The 23,696-nt window shown below is 32.4% G+C and overlaps 1 protein-coding gene across 1 annotated transcript; it reads left to right on the plus strand.

Annotated features, from left to right (window-relative positions):
- Window positions 1-15,707: 15,707 nt before the first annotated feature.
- Window positions 15,708-18,039, plus strand: LOC126701583 (uncharacterized). Its single transcript, XM_050399782.1, has 4 exons — window positions 15,708-15,872; window positions 16,372-16,619; window positions 16,736-16,799; window positions 17,301-18,039. The coding sequence occupies exons 2-4, from the start codon at window positions 16,447-16,449 to the stop codon at window positions 17,571-17,573; spliced, it is 510 nt and encodes a 169-aa protein (XP_050255739.1). The 5' UTR covers window positions 15,708-15,872; window positions 16,372-16,446; the 3' UTR covers window positions 17,574-18,039.
- Window positions 18,040-23,696: the final 5,657 nt, after the last annotated feature.

A 23,696-nucleotide genomic window follows, 5' to 3' on the forward strand; every position in this document is an offset into this window, starting at 1 on the left:
AAAAAACCCAAATCCTCTTGAAGTGGGTAAAATTAGGGATGACGGGTCCACTTAAATAAACTTGACAATACTAGACCAGTTGGCTAATAGTGGACGGATCCAAGATGCACGGACGCAAGATGGATGGACCTCAAGGCCACTTGGCATCCACATGGTTTAAGTGACCTCCAAGTAATCTTAAATGGAAACAACTTGCGTCCCACGATTAACCCTAGTCGATAGAGTCCCAATGTGAATAGAATCCTAACATGAGAAGGATCCCGTAATATTCGCCTATTAATGATGATCTTCTCTATAAGGAAACACCTTCCTACATAAAAAATGGAGGTCGGTTCTACTTTACTATAAAAACTCAAAGACTCTCAGAAAATGAGGTACGCATAATTCTTCGAAGAGTCTTTGGCTGGTATCACATCGGTACTCTCCTAGGGTTTTTTCTCTGTTTCTGTTTCACAAGTATTAAATCAAGCACGTGAGTACTGTGCGATTAACTAACAATTTTTGGCATCATCACCTCTAACACCAATCCAAACCAAAACTGACCCACAACAAAACCCACAATCCTCTAACGTCGATCCCAACCAAAACCCACAAACCACCGCGAACCCACCACCATGACGCCACAGTAAAGACAAAGAGAGAGGAGAAATCAACGACGAAGAGAGAGAAAATATAAATGAGAGAGAGAGAGAGTCAAAGGTTATGGACTGAGATGGTCAGAGGAAGAGACATAAAATAGATATCATAGGCAATGGACGAGAGTCAGTGAAAAAAAAAAATGTGTTAGATTCCGTTTGGGTTTATAGACTAATATGGTTAATTTTTAAATTTTTTATGGACTTGATTGGCATTAGTCCAAATCTTAGGGATGTTCCTAAAATTTAGGGGTCGTTTGGTAACGCTATTTGTAGTTTTTGGAAATACGTATAGATAAAAAAATATGTGAAAATACGTGTAATATTGTTTAAAAACTGAAAACATGTGTTTAAACACATGTACCAAACTAGATTTTAAACAACAATTTTCAGTGTTTAAACACTAAAGCATGTATTTCTATAACACTTTTTAACTCATATGTATTTCTACAACACGTAAACAATGGTACTAGGAATCTCTAACCAAACAACCCTATCCTTTTGTTTTTATAGTAAGTTAAAAGGAGCAGCTCACTTCCAGTTATAGACTCTCATGTTTCCTTCTATTTTAGGCTGGGTTTGGATTGCACTGAAAAGGAAAGCAAACACGTATCAACATTTTTTTGTGGGTCCCATGCACTGTTCATTGGACCTGCAAATACGGATTTCAACAAATTTTTCTCTAAAACTAGGTCTCACGAGTCACGACACTAATATTTACACATTTAAAAATTATTTTGTTACAATGTTTTCAGCAATAAGCGGTATCCAAACAGACGCTTAATATAGATGAAATACACCTAGTAGACTACAATCTAAAGGCAAAATAATAGTCTGCTTAGTCTCTCGTAATTTTGTTTTTCTTTCTCTCGTTCTTTCTCAAGTACTCACAACCTCCAACAAACAAAGTTAGCAAACCCACCATCACACGCCCAACACTCTCGGCAATGGAAGGCAAGGAGCTGTCAGGAAAAATGGCGGAGACATTATCGGCATGCATGTGATTCACATCACACATGCCGATATGATTTTTTATTACTTAGGATTAGTCATCCTATGTAAAATAACAAAATTTTCACACACAAAAATTGATAAAAACATAATGTGAATGGATAGTGTCAAACGTGGAAAGAACAAATTCTCATGCATTTTTACATGAACCCATAATTTTGATTTCATTTCATGTAGTTTATCGCTCCAAAATGATAGCATTTGTCATATGAAATAATTTTGTTTTGAGCATACAAGTGTAACTTTCTCACATATATAAGATGGTTAATGTTCATACAAATGAAGTTAACGGTTAATGTTCATACACGAAATAATGGAATTAAACATGGAAATTTGGGTCTCATTTACAAAACAATAGCAATGCATCCATTCCCATGTCATTTGCATTATAACATGCATTGTAATATGTCCAAGCATTATTCACATGCATCTAGATTTTTATGGAACCCTATTGTTCTTAATTCTATTTATGAACTTTTTTTTTTTTTTTAATTTTTACTTAGGCTTAACTCATTTATTAAAAGAGTCATGCTAACGAGTGCCCTTAGGGCACTCATTAACAATTCATTTTAAGAAAGTTTTGATACCACTTTTATAAGAAATGAAAAAAACTGTTAAAACTAAAACTCAAACTAGACTCATTTATAAATATACAAACATGAATTAACTTTTTATTGAACCAAGCCCAAACAGTTTATGATCGTCATAGTTCATTTACATCCCTAAGCATGTTTGAGTCTCAATGGCCTACAAAAATATGTTTTTGCCCATGAGCTTTTTACACTCTCTTTATTTCATTGGGCCATAAGAGTAAAAAAAAAAAAATTCCTTTGCAAACCAAATAAAGTAAAGATAAAATACATTCTTCTCTTTTTTTATCTCCTTATCTCCCTTCGTCCAAACATACAAGGGAAAAAATTTCCCCCTTTTCTTTACCTTATATTTTCCCTTGTCCATTTCTTTTTCTTTTTTCTCCTCCTCCAGCTACAACTGAACTCAGCGTACGTAATAAAACATTGAAAAAGAGGTACTTGTATCTAATGCTAGGTAATTTCCAACTATTATGGTCAGCTATTTTTGTTCCTCAAGAGGCCTACTAGTTGGCCCATCATTTAGCAGCTAGGCCCACCCCATCTGTTGTTCCTACTAGGGTGTTTTCTTCCGTGGCTGAAATGGGCTGGTCCCCTTAGGCTTTTGTTGTTTATGTATTTCTTGTTGTACGAACAAAAAAGAAAACCAGGTAAAAAAAAATTATGCATCATTTTTACTGAGCAATTCTAGAGCTACAACAAATTCTTGACTCAGTTTCACAACTAATCGTAATCGACTTTTTGTAACTTTTATATGGATTAATCCCTCTTTTTTTTTTTTTCATCATTTACAATCAACAACCTAAAATAATTATAAAAACTAATCTCATCATATGCGTTCTGTACATGTAATGAAACTATTTTTTTATTATTTTGATTTTAATATAATTTTTCAATTTGAATTTATCTATCATTAATGAGGTTAAAAAATTAAAATTTATAATTTGCAAATGAATAAACTGTTAGGTTCAATGTGTGCTAGTTCTAAAAGAAAAATGTATTAAACGTGTGTGAGATATATTCAAATAGAAAATGTTTTAATTTTTAGAAAAAAGAAGTTTATGTAATAGGTTTTTTTTTTAATTTTGTTAAATTATAATTTTAACCATTTTTTATTTTTTAAAAATTATTTGACTAAATTAAAGATATTTTTAACATTTTTTTAAATTATAACTAACTTTTTCGATCCACCTTTTAGAGAGAGAGAGAGAGAGACGTACACACACAAAGATAATCGTGGATTCATTGGGTTTGAGAATTATTCTTTTTATCATTGGTAGTAAATGTACCTTTGATCATCCATGAAATGATAGCAGGAAAAGATAGTCAAATGGAGGACCTAAATATCCAGAGCCAGAGACGTCTGCTTTTTCATTGGTTTTGATGATAAACAATTTTGTCCATCACTTCACAACACATCAATTAGCAGTATTCTAGAACACTGGTCCACGCTGGTCCCTATTTCCAGGCCCACTGATCAAGTCATTTGGGCACCCGTACATAGACATGATGTCCATACTCTAATGGGAGCGGCTCACCTCCGGTTATAAACTCTCCCATTTCCTCTCATTTTAATACACTAGACATGAAGTAAATAAAACATCGATCTAACCTATAGTATTTGTTTATGTGATTTTTGCTCTTTATTATCATATTAATAAACTAGTCAGCTTTTTATGTAGGTAAAAATTGAATCCATAACCTCTTATTTAACAATTAAAAATTTTACTAATTACACAAAATGAAAATCACACTATGTCATTATTGCTAGGTGGATGCAAATTTCTCTCTTTGGAATTTATGATTGTAGCCTATAATTATTGTATTCATCAATTGGAATCAATAGGGAGATGACAAGCAGTGGTCAGGTACATTATTGTTGGAAGCCTCGTCATGCTGCGCAAATTGTGTCTGAAAACCTGCAGAATGGTTAGATTTAAAAAATATTTATTATTGGAGTTCCAAATTTTATGGTACTAAAAAAACTCAATTAAATAAAATAAAAAATTAACCTATAAGACATGCAGGGATTGCCCCATCGGAACCCAACCTTCACTAGAGAGTGCGATTAGACAGAGAGGGAGGAGAGAGAGCAGGATTCAGAGAAGTGGAAAGAGAAAAGAAGAGAGTAGGGAGAGAGAGGAGATGAGAGGCTGAAGAGAAAGAATAAGATATTTTAGGAAAAAGGAATGAAAAATTATTATTTTGATTTTGCAAGTTGCTACAGTAGATTCTAAATGTAGAATACTATTGTAGCTAGATTGTATATTTTTTTACAATTGGCATGCCGTGTGTTGGGCCGTTTTTGTGTTTTGATGGTAAAATATATCTACATTTGGTATATAACAATCCAGATGTGAATGCTTTAAGCAACTTTCATTTCATTTGTTGCAAAAATATTGTGATAAGAATAAAATGTCACGACATTTTTATAATACAATACCTTTATTCTTAAATGTGCTAAATCCCCATCTGATATTTATTATTTTATTTTGACCCATAAGAAATTAACACATGGTTCACAATATTTTTATAATATCTCTATGTTTACATTTTACTTATAATGTTAATTTATATTGTATAAAAAAAATTGGTAAATGTTGTACACATTTGTTAAATGTGTACAATATTTACTATTTTTTACAAATTTGGACAACATTTATTACTTTTGTGTTAATGTAAGTTTATATTACAAGTATAATGTAAACATAAAATTAAAAAAAAAACAAAAAAAACAAAACAAAACAAAAACAAGCTTAGCATACTTGAAAAAAACATGGCAGTTCACTAAATTGACCAAACTTTTTTTTTTTAAGAAACAATTGAACAAACCAAAAACACTATTCATGAGCCTCTTACCTCTTTTTATATAGTTAATAGAAATGAAAGACATTTGGTAAACTAATGGTTCGTTTGGTTAGAGGGATAGAAAAGTGGGTGGATAGAAAATGGTGAAATGATAGAAAAGTAGAAGGATAGAAAAGAAAAAAAGGGAGGCAACGTCCCAGCACACCAAAAAAAAAAAAAAAGGAATTGGCTGCACATGGTCATTTTTGTCCATTAAGTAATCTCATTTTCTCCTTTCAACTTTTAATTTTCTTTCTAATTTGAGGAGAAAACTTTTTGGTGGGTCCGGAAAGAAAACACCATTGGCCTCACCATTTATTTTCCTTCCTCCCCACCTAACTAAACACACTCCAAAAAGTTTTTTTTCCCATTTTCTCTACAAAGTTTTCCATTCATCCTATTTTACCTCCAAACAAACACACCCTAACAGTCCAAAGGCCAAAAATAGCCACGTAAGTCTCTCTTAATTTTGCATTTCTTTCTCTCGTTCTCTCTTAATTACTCACAACCTTCAGCAAGCAAAGTTAGCAAATCCATTGTCACACACCTAACACTCTTGGCAGTGGAAGGCAAGGAGTTGTCCATCTGAGAAGCGTGGCCAGTGTATCAAAATTACTACGTTAGTCTCTCAATTTTTGTTCTAATTGTTTTTCTTTCTTTCTCTTTATTTGCTCCACTCTCTCTCTCTCTTCGATATTTTCACAACCAAGACAGGTCTTATGATAATAGCTTAATTTTGCGTATTTATATCATTATTAGAAAGCATTATCATACTTATTTTGAGTTAATTCATGCATTTTATATTTGGTTTTAGAATAATGATAAATAATTAATTTTATGCTTAAATGAATTTTAATGCGTAAATCTATCTTTTGTAGGAGAATGAAATTAAATGAGCATATTTGTGCAAAGAAGAAGACTAATGGACTTTACTTTTACAAGGGCCATAATGAAAGTGAAAGTAGGCCAACCCAATTAAATTTGAGTCCAATTGAAGTAATGAATCAAAGGAAATTTGCACCAAATCCAAGTCCAATTTGGATTAGGATTCTAGCTTGTGCACCACTTAGTATTTTGGGAATAACTTTCTGTTCAGATGTCCAATTAAGATGATTCAAGTTGGACTAGAAATTTAACTTAAAGGATTACAACTTTGTAGTTTACCAAAAGTCCAAAATCTGACTTTAAATGGGTCAAAAACATTAGTTAAGTGAAGCTTGAAAACTTGAGATTTTCTTCAAACGGAAATTCAATTTGTAATAGGATTGCTTGACCTATTTAAATGCTCTTTAGGACAAAAATTAGAAGGGAGCTGCCGTAGAACCTAATTTAGGTTTTTTTTTTTTTTTTTTTTTTTTTTACAGTTTTTAGAGTTTTATTTTGTGTAATAGCTTGCTAGAAGCCTTGCTAAGGTAAGGAGTGAAATCCAACCATTTATTGGTATGTTCTTAACAATTATTTTATGGTTTTAATGTTTTTGTTCTTATATTTTTGATTGATTTACTCATCTAGAAAAGTGTTTAATTCTATATAATTCTTTGATTTATTGTAGACTCCGGAAACGTTAAATGCTTAGTATTCCCTGCGAATTAATTCACTAATTTTGTTTTGCCTAAAATCAATCAATTTCATGAAACTATCTTAGACAATTAATTCTTGAGTTCTTATTGTTAAATCATCTGACTAAATCATCTTTCGTATGAATTTTAGTCAAATTATAAAATAAATATTGTTAAGACTACCAATAGGTGTGTTGTGTGTGGATCCCAAAACCTTAGCACCTTAATATATTGTTATTCCTCTCAATTTAAATTACCTTTACTAAACCATCAAAATCTCCTCAATTAAAATTTATTATTTTAGTTTTATTCTCTTGTGATTTGCTAATCAATTCCCTTTTCCTGTGGATTTGACCTCGGACTTATTGAGTTATTACTTCACGACAATCCTGCACTTGAGAATATTATTTAAGTCGCAGCACCTTGTTGGACTAGAGAAGAAGGCAACATCCAAATTGAATCAAAATTTTTTGGACACATCCAAAAAACCATAAGATGTAAAAGCCAATTAGAGCAATAACTCTCTCTCAAAAAGAAACCCCATGAACAACCTAGAAAAACCCATAACATGAAAATCAAAGAAATTTTATCAATCACCCAAAATTCACTTACATCCATTAAATATATCACAAAAATGAAGTGCAAGAAATAAAAAGAGAGAAAACTAACCACGCATTGGTGATGAAATCAATGGCAAGAGGGAGAGATATAGAAGTTGGAAATTAGGAATAGAAAATCAAAGAAAAAATTGTTGAGCTTCTAGATATTTGCGGTAGCAATTTTGATACGTTGGCCACACTTCTCAAATGGCGTCTCTAGCATTATTTCTAATAGCTCATGGCCCTCCACTGCCAAGGGTGTTGGGTGTGTGACGGTGGGTTTACTAACTTTGCTTGCTAAAGGTTGTGAGTGATTGAGGGAGAATGAGACAAAGAAAGACAAAATTAAAAAAGATTGACGTGGCTTTTATTTTTTTTGCTTTTGGATTGTTAGTCTCCCAAGTGTCTTTCATCTTATGGTTATATAATATATTATAAACCTAGTTTAAAATATTATTATTATTTTTGTGTGTTCTAATAAGTATTACTATTTACTTAAAAAAAAAATGTCTTTCATCTATATTAAAATGAGAAGAATCAAGAGAGTTTATAACTTGAGGTGAGCCGCTCCCTACTCTAATAACAATGACTTAAAAATAGAATGCAACTGATAAATTTTATTAGTCAAATAAAATATTTATAATTTAAAATTTACATATAAAAAAAGTTTAAATCTTACCTATAACCAAAAAAAAAAAAAAAAAAAAAAAAAAAAAAAAAAATGGAAAAGCTAACTTATGTACATCCTTCCAAAAAAAAACAATAAAAGGTATGTACATTGGTTTATGACATTTTTTTGAAATAAATTTTATGAGAAAAGAAAATAGGTATTGATTTTTTTTACGACCTTTTATATTTTTCATAAAAATAATGTAAAAATTTTTTAAAAATAACTTATTAATAATTATCTTTAAAATACTGTTAATATAACTGTAAAAAAAAATAAAAAAAAAAAATCTTAACCCAGTGCTTTATAAGTTTAAATTCTATAGAATTTATATTAAAAAAAAAAGTACTCAATGAGTAATCACCCTACGCGCACCTAAGTGATAAGGTTAGTTGGGTAGGTATATCCTCCCTATTGATACTGAAAGATTATAAAAACAAAAACAATGGGCTGACTAATGGAATTGAAAAGCCCTAGTCAGTGGCATGTGGTGGAATCAGAGCCGGCAACGAGGAAGTGAAAGTGAAAGGTGAAGGGGGTGTGGTTCCCACTCGTATTCTCCATCTGCAAATACGTTTGTCTCTTCCACTTTGGAGGAGAATCCTCACCGCTCCTCCCTTTGCCCTTTTGTGCTGAGCATAAACACTTTTCCTCACAAATAATTTTATTAGAGCATTAGCATTGGAAAATTTCAATGCTATTTTATTTTACCATTCTAAAACACCACTTTATCAATATACCATACCATTTTACAATTCCTCCACATCCCAAAACTCTATTTTTATTAAAATATTATTTTTTAACCCATTTTTTATTATTTCTTCCCAACCGTTCAGCTCATTTTCCTGGGCTTTTCAACAGCCATTTTTGTTCCTCTCTCCCAGCACTGGTTCAACACACAACACACACCCATTATACAACGATCAACATATCCAAACCCATCACCACACCCACACACACACAAACACAAACATCAAACCAGCAACAAAGCCACACACAAACAGAACCCAGCAACAAAGCCACGCATAAACACAACCCAGCAACAAAGCCAAGCCACACACACAAACACAAACCCATTCAAAAACCGGACCACCGATCAAAAACCCAGGCCAGGCCACCGATCCACGCCGCCGATCAACCAATCCACACCGCCGATTTGAAACCCAGGCCACCGATCAAAAACCGGAGCAAACCCATTCAAAAAAATCATCACCGGAGCAAACCCATTCAAACCCATTCAAATAAAATCATTACCGGAGCAAACCCATTCAAACCTATTCAAAAAAACATCATCACCGGAGCCACCAGAGCAAACCCATCCAATAAAATCATCACTAAAGCCATCGGAGCAAATCCATTCAAAAAAATGAGAGAGATGAGAGAGCAGAGACGAGAGACAAGATGGAGAGCAGAGATGAGAGAGCAAACCCATTCAAAAAACATCATCACCGGAGCCACCGGAGCAAATCCATTAAAAAAAAAAACATCACTGGAGCCATCGGACCAAATCCATTCAAAAAAATGAGAGAGATGAGAGAGCTGAAATGAGAGAGAAGACGAAGAGCAGAGACGAGAGAGAGAGAAGGGCACAGACAAAATGAGAGAGATGAGAGATAGAGGAAAGAGAGTAGAGATAAAATATTGTTTTTTTTTTTTATACAATACCGCTACAGTGCAATTCTATCTTTAGAATTGCACTGTAGCAAGTATTGCAAAAATTTTACAATACTTGCCTTTGCCATTTCCTGATGTAGATGATTTTAAGGTTACAAATGCTAAATTTCCCTTAGATATAGCATTAGCATTTTCCAATGCAAATGCTCTTATACCTCTGTCAAGGCTTTGGCAGCTTTGGCTTTGTTTGGTTAAGTTGTGTAAAAATTTGATACACATTTTTTGGATAATTTTTTAAAAAAAAAATTTGATAATTTTTTATTGTATTTGAATATTTGATATAATTATTGGCAACTTTTTTTTTTTTTTTACTTTGATTGTGTAATTTTTTTTCCTATCAAAATAAATATTAAAATAAAGTTTTTATTTTTTGGGAAACAAATTATAAAAGGGGTAAGATCCCCTCCCATCTAAATATTCCAATTTTAGAGATCAAATTGACTGTAAATTGAAAATAATATGGACCAAATTGACTGTTATCAAAATGTAGGAACTAAATTAACTGTGACCCCAAAATGGAGTTTTCGCCTGGTTCATATTAGAGTAGTCTAGGAGAAGGTAACATTTGGACTTCCTTAAGTAGCAAAAAAAATAAAAAATAAATACAAAGATGGTAAGTCTTGAAATAGTGCACTTATTAGCTTCACGTTTTACACACTACATGGATAAAAATGCCAAGCTCTAGTGACGATTTTCCATCAATTAGAAATTAAAGCATTAAGAGAAAATAAGATATAATAACTAGCTTTTTCTCCAATATATATATAGGTTGAGTTCAAGTTACACATAGTGTAACTTTAAATAATGTTATATCACTCAATATTTTTTATTTGGATGCAAATTTTGACAAATCCACCGTTAGATTATATTATCTTTGTATATTCTCTATTCTTACAAAATTTCAAGGTGATCAAATATCAATAGCCATGTTATCAATCAATTATTTAAATTCAAGTTTTTGTAATTTGAAATAATGCATAAAAGATGAGTTTATGGATCGAATGGTAAATTATATCTGATTGACATGAAAATTGGTATGCTTGTTAAGAATATATAGAATATGTAATTTAATGATTGGATTTTCAAAATATGAATTCAATAATATGTTATTAAGTGATGTAACATTGCTTAGAGTTATACCAAATGTAACTTGAACCCAACTATATATATATATATATATATATAGAGAGAGAGAGAGAGAGAGATGGGTTCAAGTTACACATAGTGTAATTCTATTGGATTTAAGTAGATCCAACAGTCAAAAAAAGACCCTCATTAATGCTAATATTCTGATTAGGATCTCATTAATTATTCCTCATTTATTATATTTTATCTCTATCTCTAAATCCAAGAAAAATGTTATATTTGACTCTCTCTCTATGTTTCTCTCTCTATCTCTTTCTCCTCTACTGTTGTTTCACGTCCATGGATAGATTGCCAGCAGAAGAAGGAAAAAAAATAAATAAATAACTGCGGAACACTGACATTAGAGGTTTGTAAGAAGGAAAACAAAAATGAAAACAAAGAGAAAGAGATAGAGAAGGAAAACAAGTAAATGCAAACAGAAAGCAAGAACTTGCATTAATCAAGAGTTTGCACAACCGACAACGGAGGAGGTGTTGGTGGTGGAAGAGAGTTTCTTCCCTCCCAAGAAGACACCAAACTCTAAAGTCGATATTGATTGTGCGCGAACAATGTATGTCTCCCAAACTATCATCAATCAATAAACTAAAAAATTCAAATCCCACCCAAGATTGTCAAAGAACCAAAACAAAAACACAGATGTAGCTCAATATTACATCGAACCAGCCATCGCTCCCGAGTAATAGGATACAAGAATTTGCAAAAATAATTCCAACTGATTTAAAAATCCACCAAATATAAATACTAACATTCACAGAGAAGCACTACATAAATCCTAAATGGCTAACTCATAATAAGAATTTGAATCTAAATAAGAAATTCACTTGATTTGGACTGAAATCAATAAAACCCTTTTATCCATTCCCCTCCCAGAAAAAGAAACTGAAATAATAATGCCATAACCAGTGTACTTTAACCCAAAAAGAAAAAAAAGAAAAAAGATGTTAGCAGAATACATTGGAGCGTTAAGCTACTTGTTATAACAGATTTAAGGCATCCTTCAGTTTTTGAGTTAAAATTAGAAAAGTCTGTACCGTGTACCATAGAATTCTCCAATTTACATATAGTAACACGCATGTTCTCAATTGTCACGGCTTGAGATATTGATAAAAACAAGTGAGTGTTCCTTTCAATTTCAGTGTTCTGCTGTTTTTTTTTTTTTTTTCCTTCTTTTGCCGGCAATCTATCCATGGAGGTGGAACAACAGTGAAGGAGAAAGAGATAGAGAGAGAAACGTAGAGAGAGAGTCAAATATAACACCTTTTTTGGGTTTAGAGATAGATATAAAACATAATAAATGAGGGATAATCAATGAGATCCTAATCAGAATATTAGCATTAATGAGGGTATTTTTTTGATCGTTGGATCTACTTAAATCCAATAGTTTAAAAAATGTGTAACTCTTTAGAGTTATACCATGTGTAACTTGAACCCATCTCATATATATGTATATATATATATATATATATATATATAACTAGTTGTTAGGAAAGTAAAAACTTATAGAGATTCAATTTCCAAAATGAAATTATGAGTTGTCATGCCAAAGGTAAACCATTTCTAGAGGCACGTAATTTAGATGCAAGGCTTGTTGTAAATCCAATATTACGAGAAAAATCCCAAGATTCAGTTGCCATAAAATGATCTCGAATAAGACCCCCAGGTTTGGAGGGTCCTAGATTACTTCTTGAGTTATCATAGGTAGTTGATAGTTTTATAAAAACTTTTTTAAGGCGGGGACCAATAGATCCATTTTAGAGTTTTATTTTTTGATTCAGTAGTGTTAAAAACATAATAATAGTATTCCATTGCATGATGCTCGACTGTGTGAAAATTTGAAATTTGGACAACTTCTTTTAAGGACATGTTTGGTAAATTGTAACAGGCGCTGTAATGTAATAGTTATTCCTATAGTTTAGTTATTCTTTAGTTTGGTTATGTTTTTATTACAAGGAATAGTCATTCCTTATGAATAACTATTCTTCAAAATGAGGAATAATTATTCCCCTTTAAAAGGTTGTATTAGCTATTCTTTAGTAAGTGCAATAATTTCAAAACTTAATATATTTCCAAATAAACAAACTTACCATATACATCGAAAAATTATAAAAATAAAAAATCATAAAAAATAACACATATCTCTCTTAAATTTAAAAATAAATTTTTTTAAGGAGATATAATTGTATAAGTAAGATATTTCCTAAAATAAATGTTAAATTTCATTCTAATGTTATAACTCACAACTAAACTAATGAACATATTTAGTTATTACATTACAACACATTTTATTACTAGTAATAAAGATTACAATTCGTGTCGTAATCTCCATTTAGTGTACCGAATGTATCCTAAGGAAAATCTATTTATTGCCAAATATCCATATTCTTCATATGCAAAATAAATAGTAAAGGCTATGGTTGGTTAAGATTGCACGTAACGTTAGTGGAGCACCAATCAAAGTTGTTAGAAGTGGAGAAATATTCCCAAGGATTTGGGGGTTGAAGTTGATGTCACACACGTTGGGACCAATGACAATCACAATGTAAATGTAATGGAGTTTCAGAAAAGGGGCAACAAAAACATTGTTGAAGAAGATGGGATGATTGAGAAAATGATGACTCTTGTTGGAATATAAGTATAAGAGCATTCATAGAAGATGTGCCAAATGTCCCAAATGCCAAATATTTGGCACATTTGGCACACCAAAGTCAAACTTTTGCAACATGCTACAGTACCTTCATAATTTTGGGACGATACGGACAAACAATGGCATATGGTTTATTATTTTTTTATTCATCTTTATCTCTCATCCCAATTAAAATATCACTTTCATCTTCTCCTTCAGCCACAAATTCATTGCCTCCATCTCCACTCTCCCATACCATTTCTTCTTCCTTCTTCCCTTTTGCTTTATTCTTTTCCCATTCTCCGAGATCCACCTCAAATCCACATATTCCCACAAACCAAATACATTGCCGTTGACGCCTCACTCGAGTCCGAGTGCTTGGTGCCAGCGAAGGAGTTGCACGTTGGGCCTGTGTCTTGTGTCAATGTGAAGGATGGTGGGGCTGAGTGTGTGACCATTAGGTAGGATGGGAGGGTCAATTTGGTTGGGGTTACGGGTTCCGAGTTGAGTTGTTGTCGGGTTTTTGATAGTGATGGGTTGGTTTCATATACCGCAGCGAAATGGGCGTTGCCAGTGGAGTTTGCCACTGAGGGTTATGGGTTTAGTCTTCAGTGGTGGGTTTTAATAGCGGCTAGTGGTTGGTGGATTTGGTGGTTGAAGGTGGTGCTTGGCAGTGTGAGCTTGAAATTTTGGTTTTTTTTTTTTTTTTTTTTTTGTGTGGGTTTTTTTTTTTCTACAATATGTTCAATCTGTGGGGTTTTTTTATATTTTATTTTTAATTTTTTTATGCAATTTGGGTTGATCTGATATTGCCATATTGGTAAGTAATTGTGATGGTTGGTTTGCAGTAGAGGTGTTGTTGCGGTAGTGGATATTGGTGGCTGGTGGTTGTGCCGTTGATGATAATGGGAAGGAGATAATATATTATTTTAATTTATAGTAAATATTATTTTAATGTATAGAATTAAATGATAGAACATTTGATAAATGAGATATTGTAAAATGATGTGGTAAAATAATAAAGTATGTCTTTAGTGTAGTAAAATGACATTTTTTTTTTGTAACATCTGCTATGAATGCTCTAAGTACTCTTCCAAAGAAAGAAGAGTTGTCGAAGGGGGATTAATTTAAGCGTACCAAATCCAAGACCAAGAGGGAAAAAATAGTATTCCATTGCATTATGCTTAACTATGTGAATAACATTCGAAATTGGGACAACTCTTTATTGGAAAATCAATTTATTGCCAGATATCCATATTCGTCAGATGCCAAAAATATATATATTAAATTCCATGGTTTGTCAACTACAAGATAGTTGCACGTGGCATCAGTGCAACACCAATAAAAAATGTTAGAAGTAGAGAAAAGGTCCAAAGGGATTTGGGGGGTGAAGTCGATGCCATACACTTTGAGACCAATGGCAACCACAAAGTAGATGTAATAGAGTTTAAGCAGAGGGGCAATAGGGACATTGTTGCGGGAGGAGTGAGAAAATGGCAGATCTTGTTGGAATACGAGTACAAGCATTCGTCTAAAAAAAGAAGAGTTGTCGAGGGGGGCTCGGGTGTGCCAGATCCAAAGACCAAGAGGGGGAGAGGGTGATGAGAAAAAGTTGGAGGAAAGGAATTTATAAGTTGAAGAAATAATAAAAGGTTTAAGGTAGGTTTTTTTTTTTTTTTTTTTTTTTTTTTTTTTTTTTTTTTGGAGAAGGAGGTTTAAGGGAGGCTTGGATGTGTTTAGAAAGGCATTAATTTGTCTAATAGTGTCACAAATTCTAAATCCTCCCATGGATTTTGGCTTAATTAAGGTAGATTGATTAATTATATGAGCCGTTAATTATATGGATTTTGTTAATGAATTCAAATATTTGAATTTTGAGGAGGCAAGTGAATAGTTTGGATTAGCATATAATAAGGGGATTGCAGAGGCGTGTGGGTGTGGCTAGCCATGGCTAAATATATTCATTGCCATCCTTCAATACTTCGTTGAAGTTTTTCAAGGAGATGTTTCTATGTTTGGACTTTGGAGTCTTCTATTTTTGTAGAATTCTAAAACATGGTATCATCTTTATTAGAAATATTTTTAAAAAAAGAAAAAAAAAATATACCAAATAAAAAAAAAGAAGAGAACATGCATGCATCGTGTGGGACCAAACCAGATCTCTTTATATATTGCATCAGCGAATAAAGGGGAAAGGCGATTGATTCCCCCATATATATCAAATCCAATAGATTCCCTCTTGCACAAAAACCAAGCCACAGAAACCTAATCAAACGGTTACTAAATCCGATCTCATACTAAAAATAAAGTACTTGCACACACATGAGTGAAACTCATACACTCTTTTTCTTACCAAGCATTGTATGAATACTGGACCAACCCCCTTTCTTATCTCTCTTCTGCAGTTCTGCTATCTCTATTGTCAAAAATCTCTGCCTTTCTCTTCGTCTCTTCCCTCTTTATTTTTCTTCCCTGAAATCCTCCTCCTCCTTTTTCAGGAGGAGCCTCTTAGGCAACCCAGGTCAGCTTTCTCTTCTTCTGGATTAGATCTACATAGTTTTTTTTTTTTTTTTTTTAAACATGATTACAAGTTCAGGGTCAGTTTGAAACTCTAGAAGAGTTTTGATGGTTTTTCATTTCTTTTTGGTTTTAATTTTTGGGTTTCTAGAAAGAAGCGAAAAACACGCGAATATATGTGGCTGTCCCTAGCTAATCTGTTAAAAATCCATAATCCACTCCAGAAAATAAGGACCAACACCTTCTTGTTATTGTAGTTAAAAGCAAAAAACAAAACATAACTTAGAGCTCAAAACAGCAGATATCTTAGGTAAAAGCCTAGACAATTTTTTTTTTTCTATGTACTTTTTTTAAGAAAACCAAGAAAAGGGTATTTTTTTTATTTGTCAAAGTTGTGATTTTTATAAAATTGAGTACAAGAATTATTGTATTGCTTTTATGGGTATTAATTAATTATGATCATGAGATAAAGATTTGCAAAATTTTTTGTTTGTGTGGATCAGGCGTGGTTGGAAGGGTGCAGATCTTAAAGTTAAAAGATTTAGTTGGAAGAGAAAAAAGAAAGAAAGAAGGAAAAGATGAACAGGATGAGCATGTATCAGCAAAAGAACAGCATGGGATTGGGACTAGGAGGGTGGTGCGTGGAGGAGAGAGATAACTCTGTGGTGTGCCCAAAGCCTCGCCGGTTGGGCCTTTCCGACCCTTCTTTTCACGACCACCATTTCAGACCCTCTCTCAGATGGCCCATCATGTATGTTCAAATCCCTCTTTTCCTTATATGAAAAACAAGTTTTTGTTTTCGTTTTTGCTTTTGCTTTTTTGTTTTTCTGATTTTGGGTTTGGTCTTTTTTGCTGTGAAATTTTCAGTCATCAAACTGAGATCGGAGATTCAAAAGCAGGAGCGGAGCTTTTGGATATTATTCTCACAAAGGTTCATATCTCTCTCTCTCTGTGCGTGGAATTTTGCTTATTAGTATTATTTCTTTTGTGTGTTCGATTTGTGGGTTATTTTAGATGTTTATTTTATTGTTTCTGAAAAATTCATGCTAGATTAGAACACTGAGCTGACAACATCGTAATTTTTCCAGTTCCTAAGGTTGTTTATTCTAATCAATTTCCTCAATTTTACTGCCTGACTAGAACAAGACCCCCCCCCCCCCCCCCCCCCAAAAAAAAAGAAAAAAGGGTAAATAAATGGATGGTTCAGATTAGGTCGGACACATGTTAGATGTTGTCGTACTTATCTTCTTGTCCTGGAGAGAGAGAGTTGCTGATAACTAACTAATTTTGATTTTTCATTGCTGAACTTTTTTTAATCAATTAATTTTATTTCTGGGATTTTGTGAGCTCAAATATTGGTAACTTTTTATTACAAAGTTCTCATCTACCTTAAATTTAATACTGGCCTTAAAATTTTTTGTTCTTTTTATAGGGAAATTGTGCTGAGAAATCCTGTAACCAAGTAGCTTCATCACCACCATTTTTCAGTGGATCTCCCCCAAGCAGGGCTTCAAATCCTGTAATTCAAGATGAGCATTTTGGCAAGGAGAATGTCATTGCTTTATCTCAAGCACCTCCCTCGCCTTCTGCCCGCCGAGGATGTGTCCGGATGAAATTCGGCCACACACCGGCCCCAGTTCGAGTCGAAGGCTTTGATTGCCTCAGCACAGATAGGAGAAATTGTAGCATCTCAGCTGTGGCTTAAACAATTGAAAAATGCAAAAATAATTACTATCAATCACCCTATGTTCAAAGAGCAATGGAGATTTTGGGAGAGAGAGAGAGAGAGAGAGAGAGAGAGAGCTAATGTTAATGTTTTTAGTGAAATGAAAGATGGTGTAAATACAAGGTCAATGGTTGTTTTGTTCGTTGTTGGGTTTTTGTGTATTAAAAAGTCTAAAGAAGATGTATCATCATGTAAATTTTAAGGTGTTGGGAGAGAGGTGGTTTAATTTTGAGGAATAAATTATTAGAGAAAGAAAGAGCAAGTCTTTCCCTTCTCTTTGTTTAGGTTGTTTTTATTTTTAATTTTCAGTGCCTTTCAGAAGAGTTTGAAGACTTTTAGGAAGCTTCGTTGGGAGTCTGTAATCTCTTGTATCGTCTTTCTATTCCTCTTTGTAATTGTAAGTTGGAGGAAAATGAGGATAAAAAAGTATTTGGAATTTTGCTTATTGTTTCGTTCTTTCTTTTCCTTCTTTCTTGCCTTTTCCTTTTTACGTGTGCTGCCCATTATAAAGTTAATTCCGTAGTGGAATGGTATTAAAGACTCAGTCATAAAAGTCATATAAATAATAATTAAATTAAAAGAGAAAAGATATTTGTGTGTTTTTTAAATATATTTTTTTCATAAATTTTCTAAAGATTTATTTTTCTAGACTTTAGATTCTAGAAAGTACTTTTAAAACTTTGTAAATAGGTGTTTTCAATAGTTTAGGAATTAAAAAATATATATATATATATATCTTCTTTAAAATTTAAGAACAGAAGTGAAGAAGCTCGAGCCTTGAATTTTAGTCATTGTGTCCTCCTATACCTGACAAACATATGGAGTGATTATCGCATACTTTGATGCGATAGTAGAGTGAAATATTTTCATTGAGAGATGAACTTTTCAATAATTTAAGGATGAAAAACGAACTTTTTAAAGTTTAAAGACAAAAAAATAAATTTTTGTTAAGATTTAAGAATCAAAATAATATTTTATTAAAAAAATGATAGTATTTCAATTTATAATAATTGTTTCATGATATTCAAAATATCAATTAATTTTTTATTCAAGACTTTTTTTTTTTTTTTTTTTTTGGTTGAAAATTCAAAGACTTCACCGCCGATTGAATAAAGTAAAACTCATTTTCAATATTTTAACTTATCTTGAGTCTTCAATTCTAAATAAAATTGTGCGTGGTACTTTTGAGCTGTGCCGATTAGCACCCCGTATAGGAATTTGTCAAAGGGAGATGCCAGTAGCCAACAATGACGTTTGGGGGGGGATATTCTAATATAGGCTAAACAATTTGGGTGGTGACTTTGTTTGTTTGTTTGTTGTGTCTAGGCTTGACGTTGATGATAACTATTGGACATGCGATGTTTGAAGAGAAAAAGGTTGAATGGGTCTTAAAACTAAAGGCTGACAAAGTGACAACAGCTTTATCGACAATAGCTACGTTCTTAAATATATATATATCTGCAGTTCCTATACCCAAATTCACATTTTGTTTATGGGTCAAATTTTTTGATTTGATTTTAATAATTTCGTATTATTGATAAAGCTGAAATCAAGAATTAAAATATAAGCATGACGAGTAGATTTGGGTGTGAGAAAATCAAGAATTAAAAATACATAAACATGACATAAATTTGGGGTGTGAGAAAGAGCATGTCCCTGGCACTATTTCCTCGCATTACTCATTACATAATAATAATAATAATAGAAATGGTATTTGCCTGTTTGGTACCAATGGGCCTAATGGCTTGCGTCTTGGGCTAACAGGACTCTAATATGCGTCTGTGTTGGTACCTTTTTTACTTGGTCAAAATGAGGTTTTAGAGTATTTGCATTAGTGCAATACTAAAAAGTGTCAAATTTACACATTCCATCCCCAATACTATCCGCGACAATTAAACTAAAATTTGCAAATTTGAAAAGTTGTTATAGTAATTATGTATATCGTTATTTAAAATTTTTTTTTTCTCTCTCACCACTTTTCTCATCAAATTTCTCTCTCTTTTTATGAAGCTAATAATAAATAAAGAATAAATTTAAATAAAATAGAATTTAGAATAAATAATGTGATGTGAGTGTTTTTAAAAAGTGGTGGTATAAAATAGAATAATTAAATTCTTAAACTAAAATAAATTTTTTTTTTTTGCACAATATGATGTTAGTGCCCTCTTAATTTGAGAGCAGTTAAGAACTAATATAGTTACACCCATATAAGAAAGTTACACTAGTCAACTCTCCTAACTATTTTAGGAGGGTTGATGTTCTTTATACTTCATTAAAATGAGGTCTTAGTATGAGAGTAGTTAAGAACTACTATAATTATGCATAGGTAAGGAAGCTACACTAATCAACCCCTCATAATATCTATACTATTATTTAAGAGGCTTCTCTTGTTTGAGATCCTTAATTTAGATGCCCATAATAACCTCAAATTCATCCGTTTCTAAGGCTAAAGTCATAGGATTAGACATGTAAAATTAGTAAGTTAAAGACTCCTAATTTTTAGCTAAATTAAAAAAAAAAAAGTTTTTTCTCCCACCTCCACATTTCTCTCTCATTTTAGTTGTCAAGTTCTGATACAACTTCTTCTTTTTGAAAAAAGTAAAAACTAAAACTTTTTTTTTCCACAAATGTACCTTTTTTATATCACTAAACTATTTTTTTCCACTTCCACATTGCTCTCTCACATTAGTTAAGTACTAATATAACTTTTTCTTAAAATAAAAATAAAAATAAAATAAAATTGCTATGAGTAAAATGCGTAAATCCAAAAAATAAAAATAAAATGCATCGTCGCACGCACAAAACGTGTGTATGATAAGGCTAGTATAGAATTGAGATTAGGCGCAATATCTAGAGTATTGCACCTGATGCAATTCTTAGGTATTGCACCAAATTCAATTCCTATAAATGGCTGAGATCGATAGTTGCAAAAAGCAATTTTCAATTTCAACCATTGATTCAAAAAAGTTAAGATAAAAATTAAAAGAAATAAGTAATAAAAGTTAAAAAAGTGAAAAGTAAAAAAATTTATGAATGATTTGGGTGAATTGCACCCGATGTAGTATTAGATATTGCATCAAATTCTAATCCGCTAGTGTGTTTTATAAAAAAATAATAAAAGATTGATATTTGGTGAGTGGTTGGAAGGGGATGAGAAGAAGGGTTGGAAGTCATTTAACACCTCATAATCCCAAGTCCCAACGCGGACCCAGTGACAGAGACAGATACAGATACATATACAGTTGCGCCGTTGCTATCCGTAAGGCGCGCTGACAGCATAGCATCTGCCGCGTTATCTTCTTATTTTGCGCTTTTCTTTCGGTTTAGGTGTGGGTCACAACTCACACACACAAAAAGCCCATCACACAGGAAACTGTCTCTTGTGGAATCTATCTATCTATCTATCTATTACTTTCTCTCCTTCTTTTCGTTTTTCTTGTTGTAAATCAGTTTGGAGTGAATGACGCTCCTTTCACTTGTCAATTGTCATCATTTGACTACTTTTCTTTAAGATAGTGAGGTTTTTTTTAAAAAAAAAAGAAAAGAAAAAACTTTATATCATACTCTTTTATGAAATCATATTATAGTTTTTTTTTTTTTTTTTCTAAATTAAGTTAGATATTTAGAATATGAAAATCTTGTAATTTTTGGTAGCTTATTTATAATATTTATTAAAATATATAGTTCAGGTAACTTTTATGCCAAATATATGGGGAAAAAGAAGAAGTTAAAAGCTATTTATTTTTAAAGTTAGTTTTATTAATTTTTATTTAAAAAAAAACTAAGACAAAAAACATAAAGTTTATTTTTTCCCAAAAATATAATACAATGTTTGGGATTTGTTGCCTTTTACTTTGTCTTAGCTTTTTGACCAATAATATAACTTTTAGCTTTTTTTTTTTTTTTTTTTTAATATTATTAAATAAACTAGTTTTTAGTTTTTTTTAATACATTTAATATAAAAGTTACCAAAAATCATATATTTTATAAAAACTATGTAAATAAGCTACTAGAAAAAACACACTTAATTTTCCTTCAATTCAAAAGTGTAGTATTAGCATCTGAGATTGTAAAACTCCTAAAATGCTTTTTTTAGCACCACAAACACCAAAAACCTTAGAGTCTTGGCAATAGGTGTGCCAAATGCTAAATTATTAGCATTTGGTATACCAAACACCAAAATCCTTGCTTCATGAGATATGCCAAATGCTAAAAAAAGAGCATGGTGCTATAGTACCTTTTACTTTTTTAGAAGGGTGCTGCACCAAGCTATTTTTTTATTTTTTGTTTTTTACTTAGTTTTATATATATATATATATATATATATATATTTACTCTCCTTTCTCCTCATCAGCCACTCTTCCTCGACTCTCTTTTTCCTCTACCTCTCTTTCTCTCCTTCCTCTACCTCTATCTCTCTCACAGTCACAACTATCCCTCTCTCACTCTCAACCTCTCGCCATGTTGTTGACGCCTCTAGAACCTGCCACACTATCGGTGCCGCCTACCTCATTCTTTGGAATTTGAGTTGATTTTGGTCTTTTTTTGTGGTGATTTTGGGTTGATCTAACTTTAGGTTTTTGGTAGTTTTGGGTTGATTTTGGGCTTTTTGGATTGGTAATGGTTGGTTGATTTTGTGTTATTTTTACAGTGGTTGATGGTGGTTGGGTTAATTTTGGTTGTTGTTGGTGGTGGCGAATTTGCATTTTTGCAATAGTGGTGGGTTGTGAGGGTGGTGGTGTGGTGGTTGGTTGTGGATGGTGGTGGTGGTGGTTTTAATAACAATGGGTTGTTTTTTAAAGGATATTTTAATGTGTTGTAATGATAAAATAGAAGATGTGATGTAGGTTGTATTGTAAAATGATGTGCTAAAATAATAAAGTAGTTTTTTGATATGTTAAAATGGTGTATTTTAAAACAGTTGATGCTAATGCGCTTACAGCATCTAAGACTTTATACCTAAAAAATGTAGAAGTTAGCTACAATAAGCTTTTATTAGTAGAAGTTCATTGCAGTATTTTTTACTCCTTTTTTATTCTTTTTTCTTCTCTCTCCTCTCTCTCACACTCTCTCTCATCCCTCTCTATATCCTGTCACTCTCACTTCTCTCTGTCATACTTCTCTCTTTTAGACCTTAACATCGATGCCTTTGAGGTGGAGATAGATGTGGGTTTTCATTTGGTGGGTTAAGAGTTTTGTGGATCATGTTGGAGATTGGCATTTGGTGAGATGCTAGGTTTTGTGGGTTGTTTGGCAGTGACGATGGTGGGTTGTTGGTTTTAAGAGTAGTGGTAGTGGTGGGTCATTTTCTTGGGTGGTAGATTGCTTTATCTGGTGGCAGTTGTGGCTAGTGGTTTTTGTGGTTGGTGGTGGTGGCGATACTGATCAGTGGTTATGGTGGTGTGTGAGGGAGACTAAGAGAGGGGTAGAGTCAGGTAGAGAGGAAGAGAGAGAAGATAAACATGGGTGAGAAGGAAGAAAGATGAGTTGTTTATATTATGTCAATGTGTTGTATGTTAAAATAGGAGATGAGATGTAGGGTGTATTGTTAAATACTTAAATGGAGTGTTAAAATAGATAAAGTAACTTTTTGGGTTGTAAAATAAAGTTTTTTTTAGAAGCTTGAATGTGAATGCTCAGATACATGAGTCCCAATTTGAAAACTATCTTCCTTATTTACAGAAAAAAAAAAAAAAAAAAAAACTTTTTCCTCCCTCAAAAATAATTTTTCTTTAAAAAACTATTTTCTTACTTTTGTAAATTATCATCTCCCTCACAAGAAGCAAAATACTTCTGAAAATTTGAGTTTTATATTTTTTTTGGAGAGAGGAGGGGGGGGGGGGGGTTGTGGCGCTCAAGAATTTGAGTTTGATTGTATCGTAATAGAAAACTAACTAAACTTCAAACTGAATGAGGTGCAATAGATATGTGAAGAAATAAGTCTTTTTTTTTTTTTTTTTTTTTTTGAAAAAACAGTAATACTTATTAGAACACACGAACGCGAAATTAGTATATAGAGTTGTAGGGACACGATTTTTTAACGACCCAAGAATGACATTGGGCTTGTATGTAAAAGGCCCGAACAATATAATTCATAGAGAG

The sequence above is a fragment of the Quercus robur genome, chromosome 10 (assembly GCF_932294415.1).
Source record: "Quercus robur chromosome 10, dhQueRobu3.1, whole genome shotgun sequence".
NCBI classification, from domain to species: Eukaryota; Viridiplantae; Streptophyta; class Magnoliopsida; order Fagales; family Fagaceae; genus Quercus; species Quercus robur.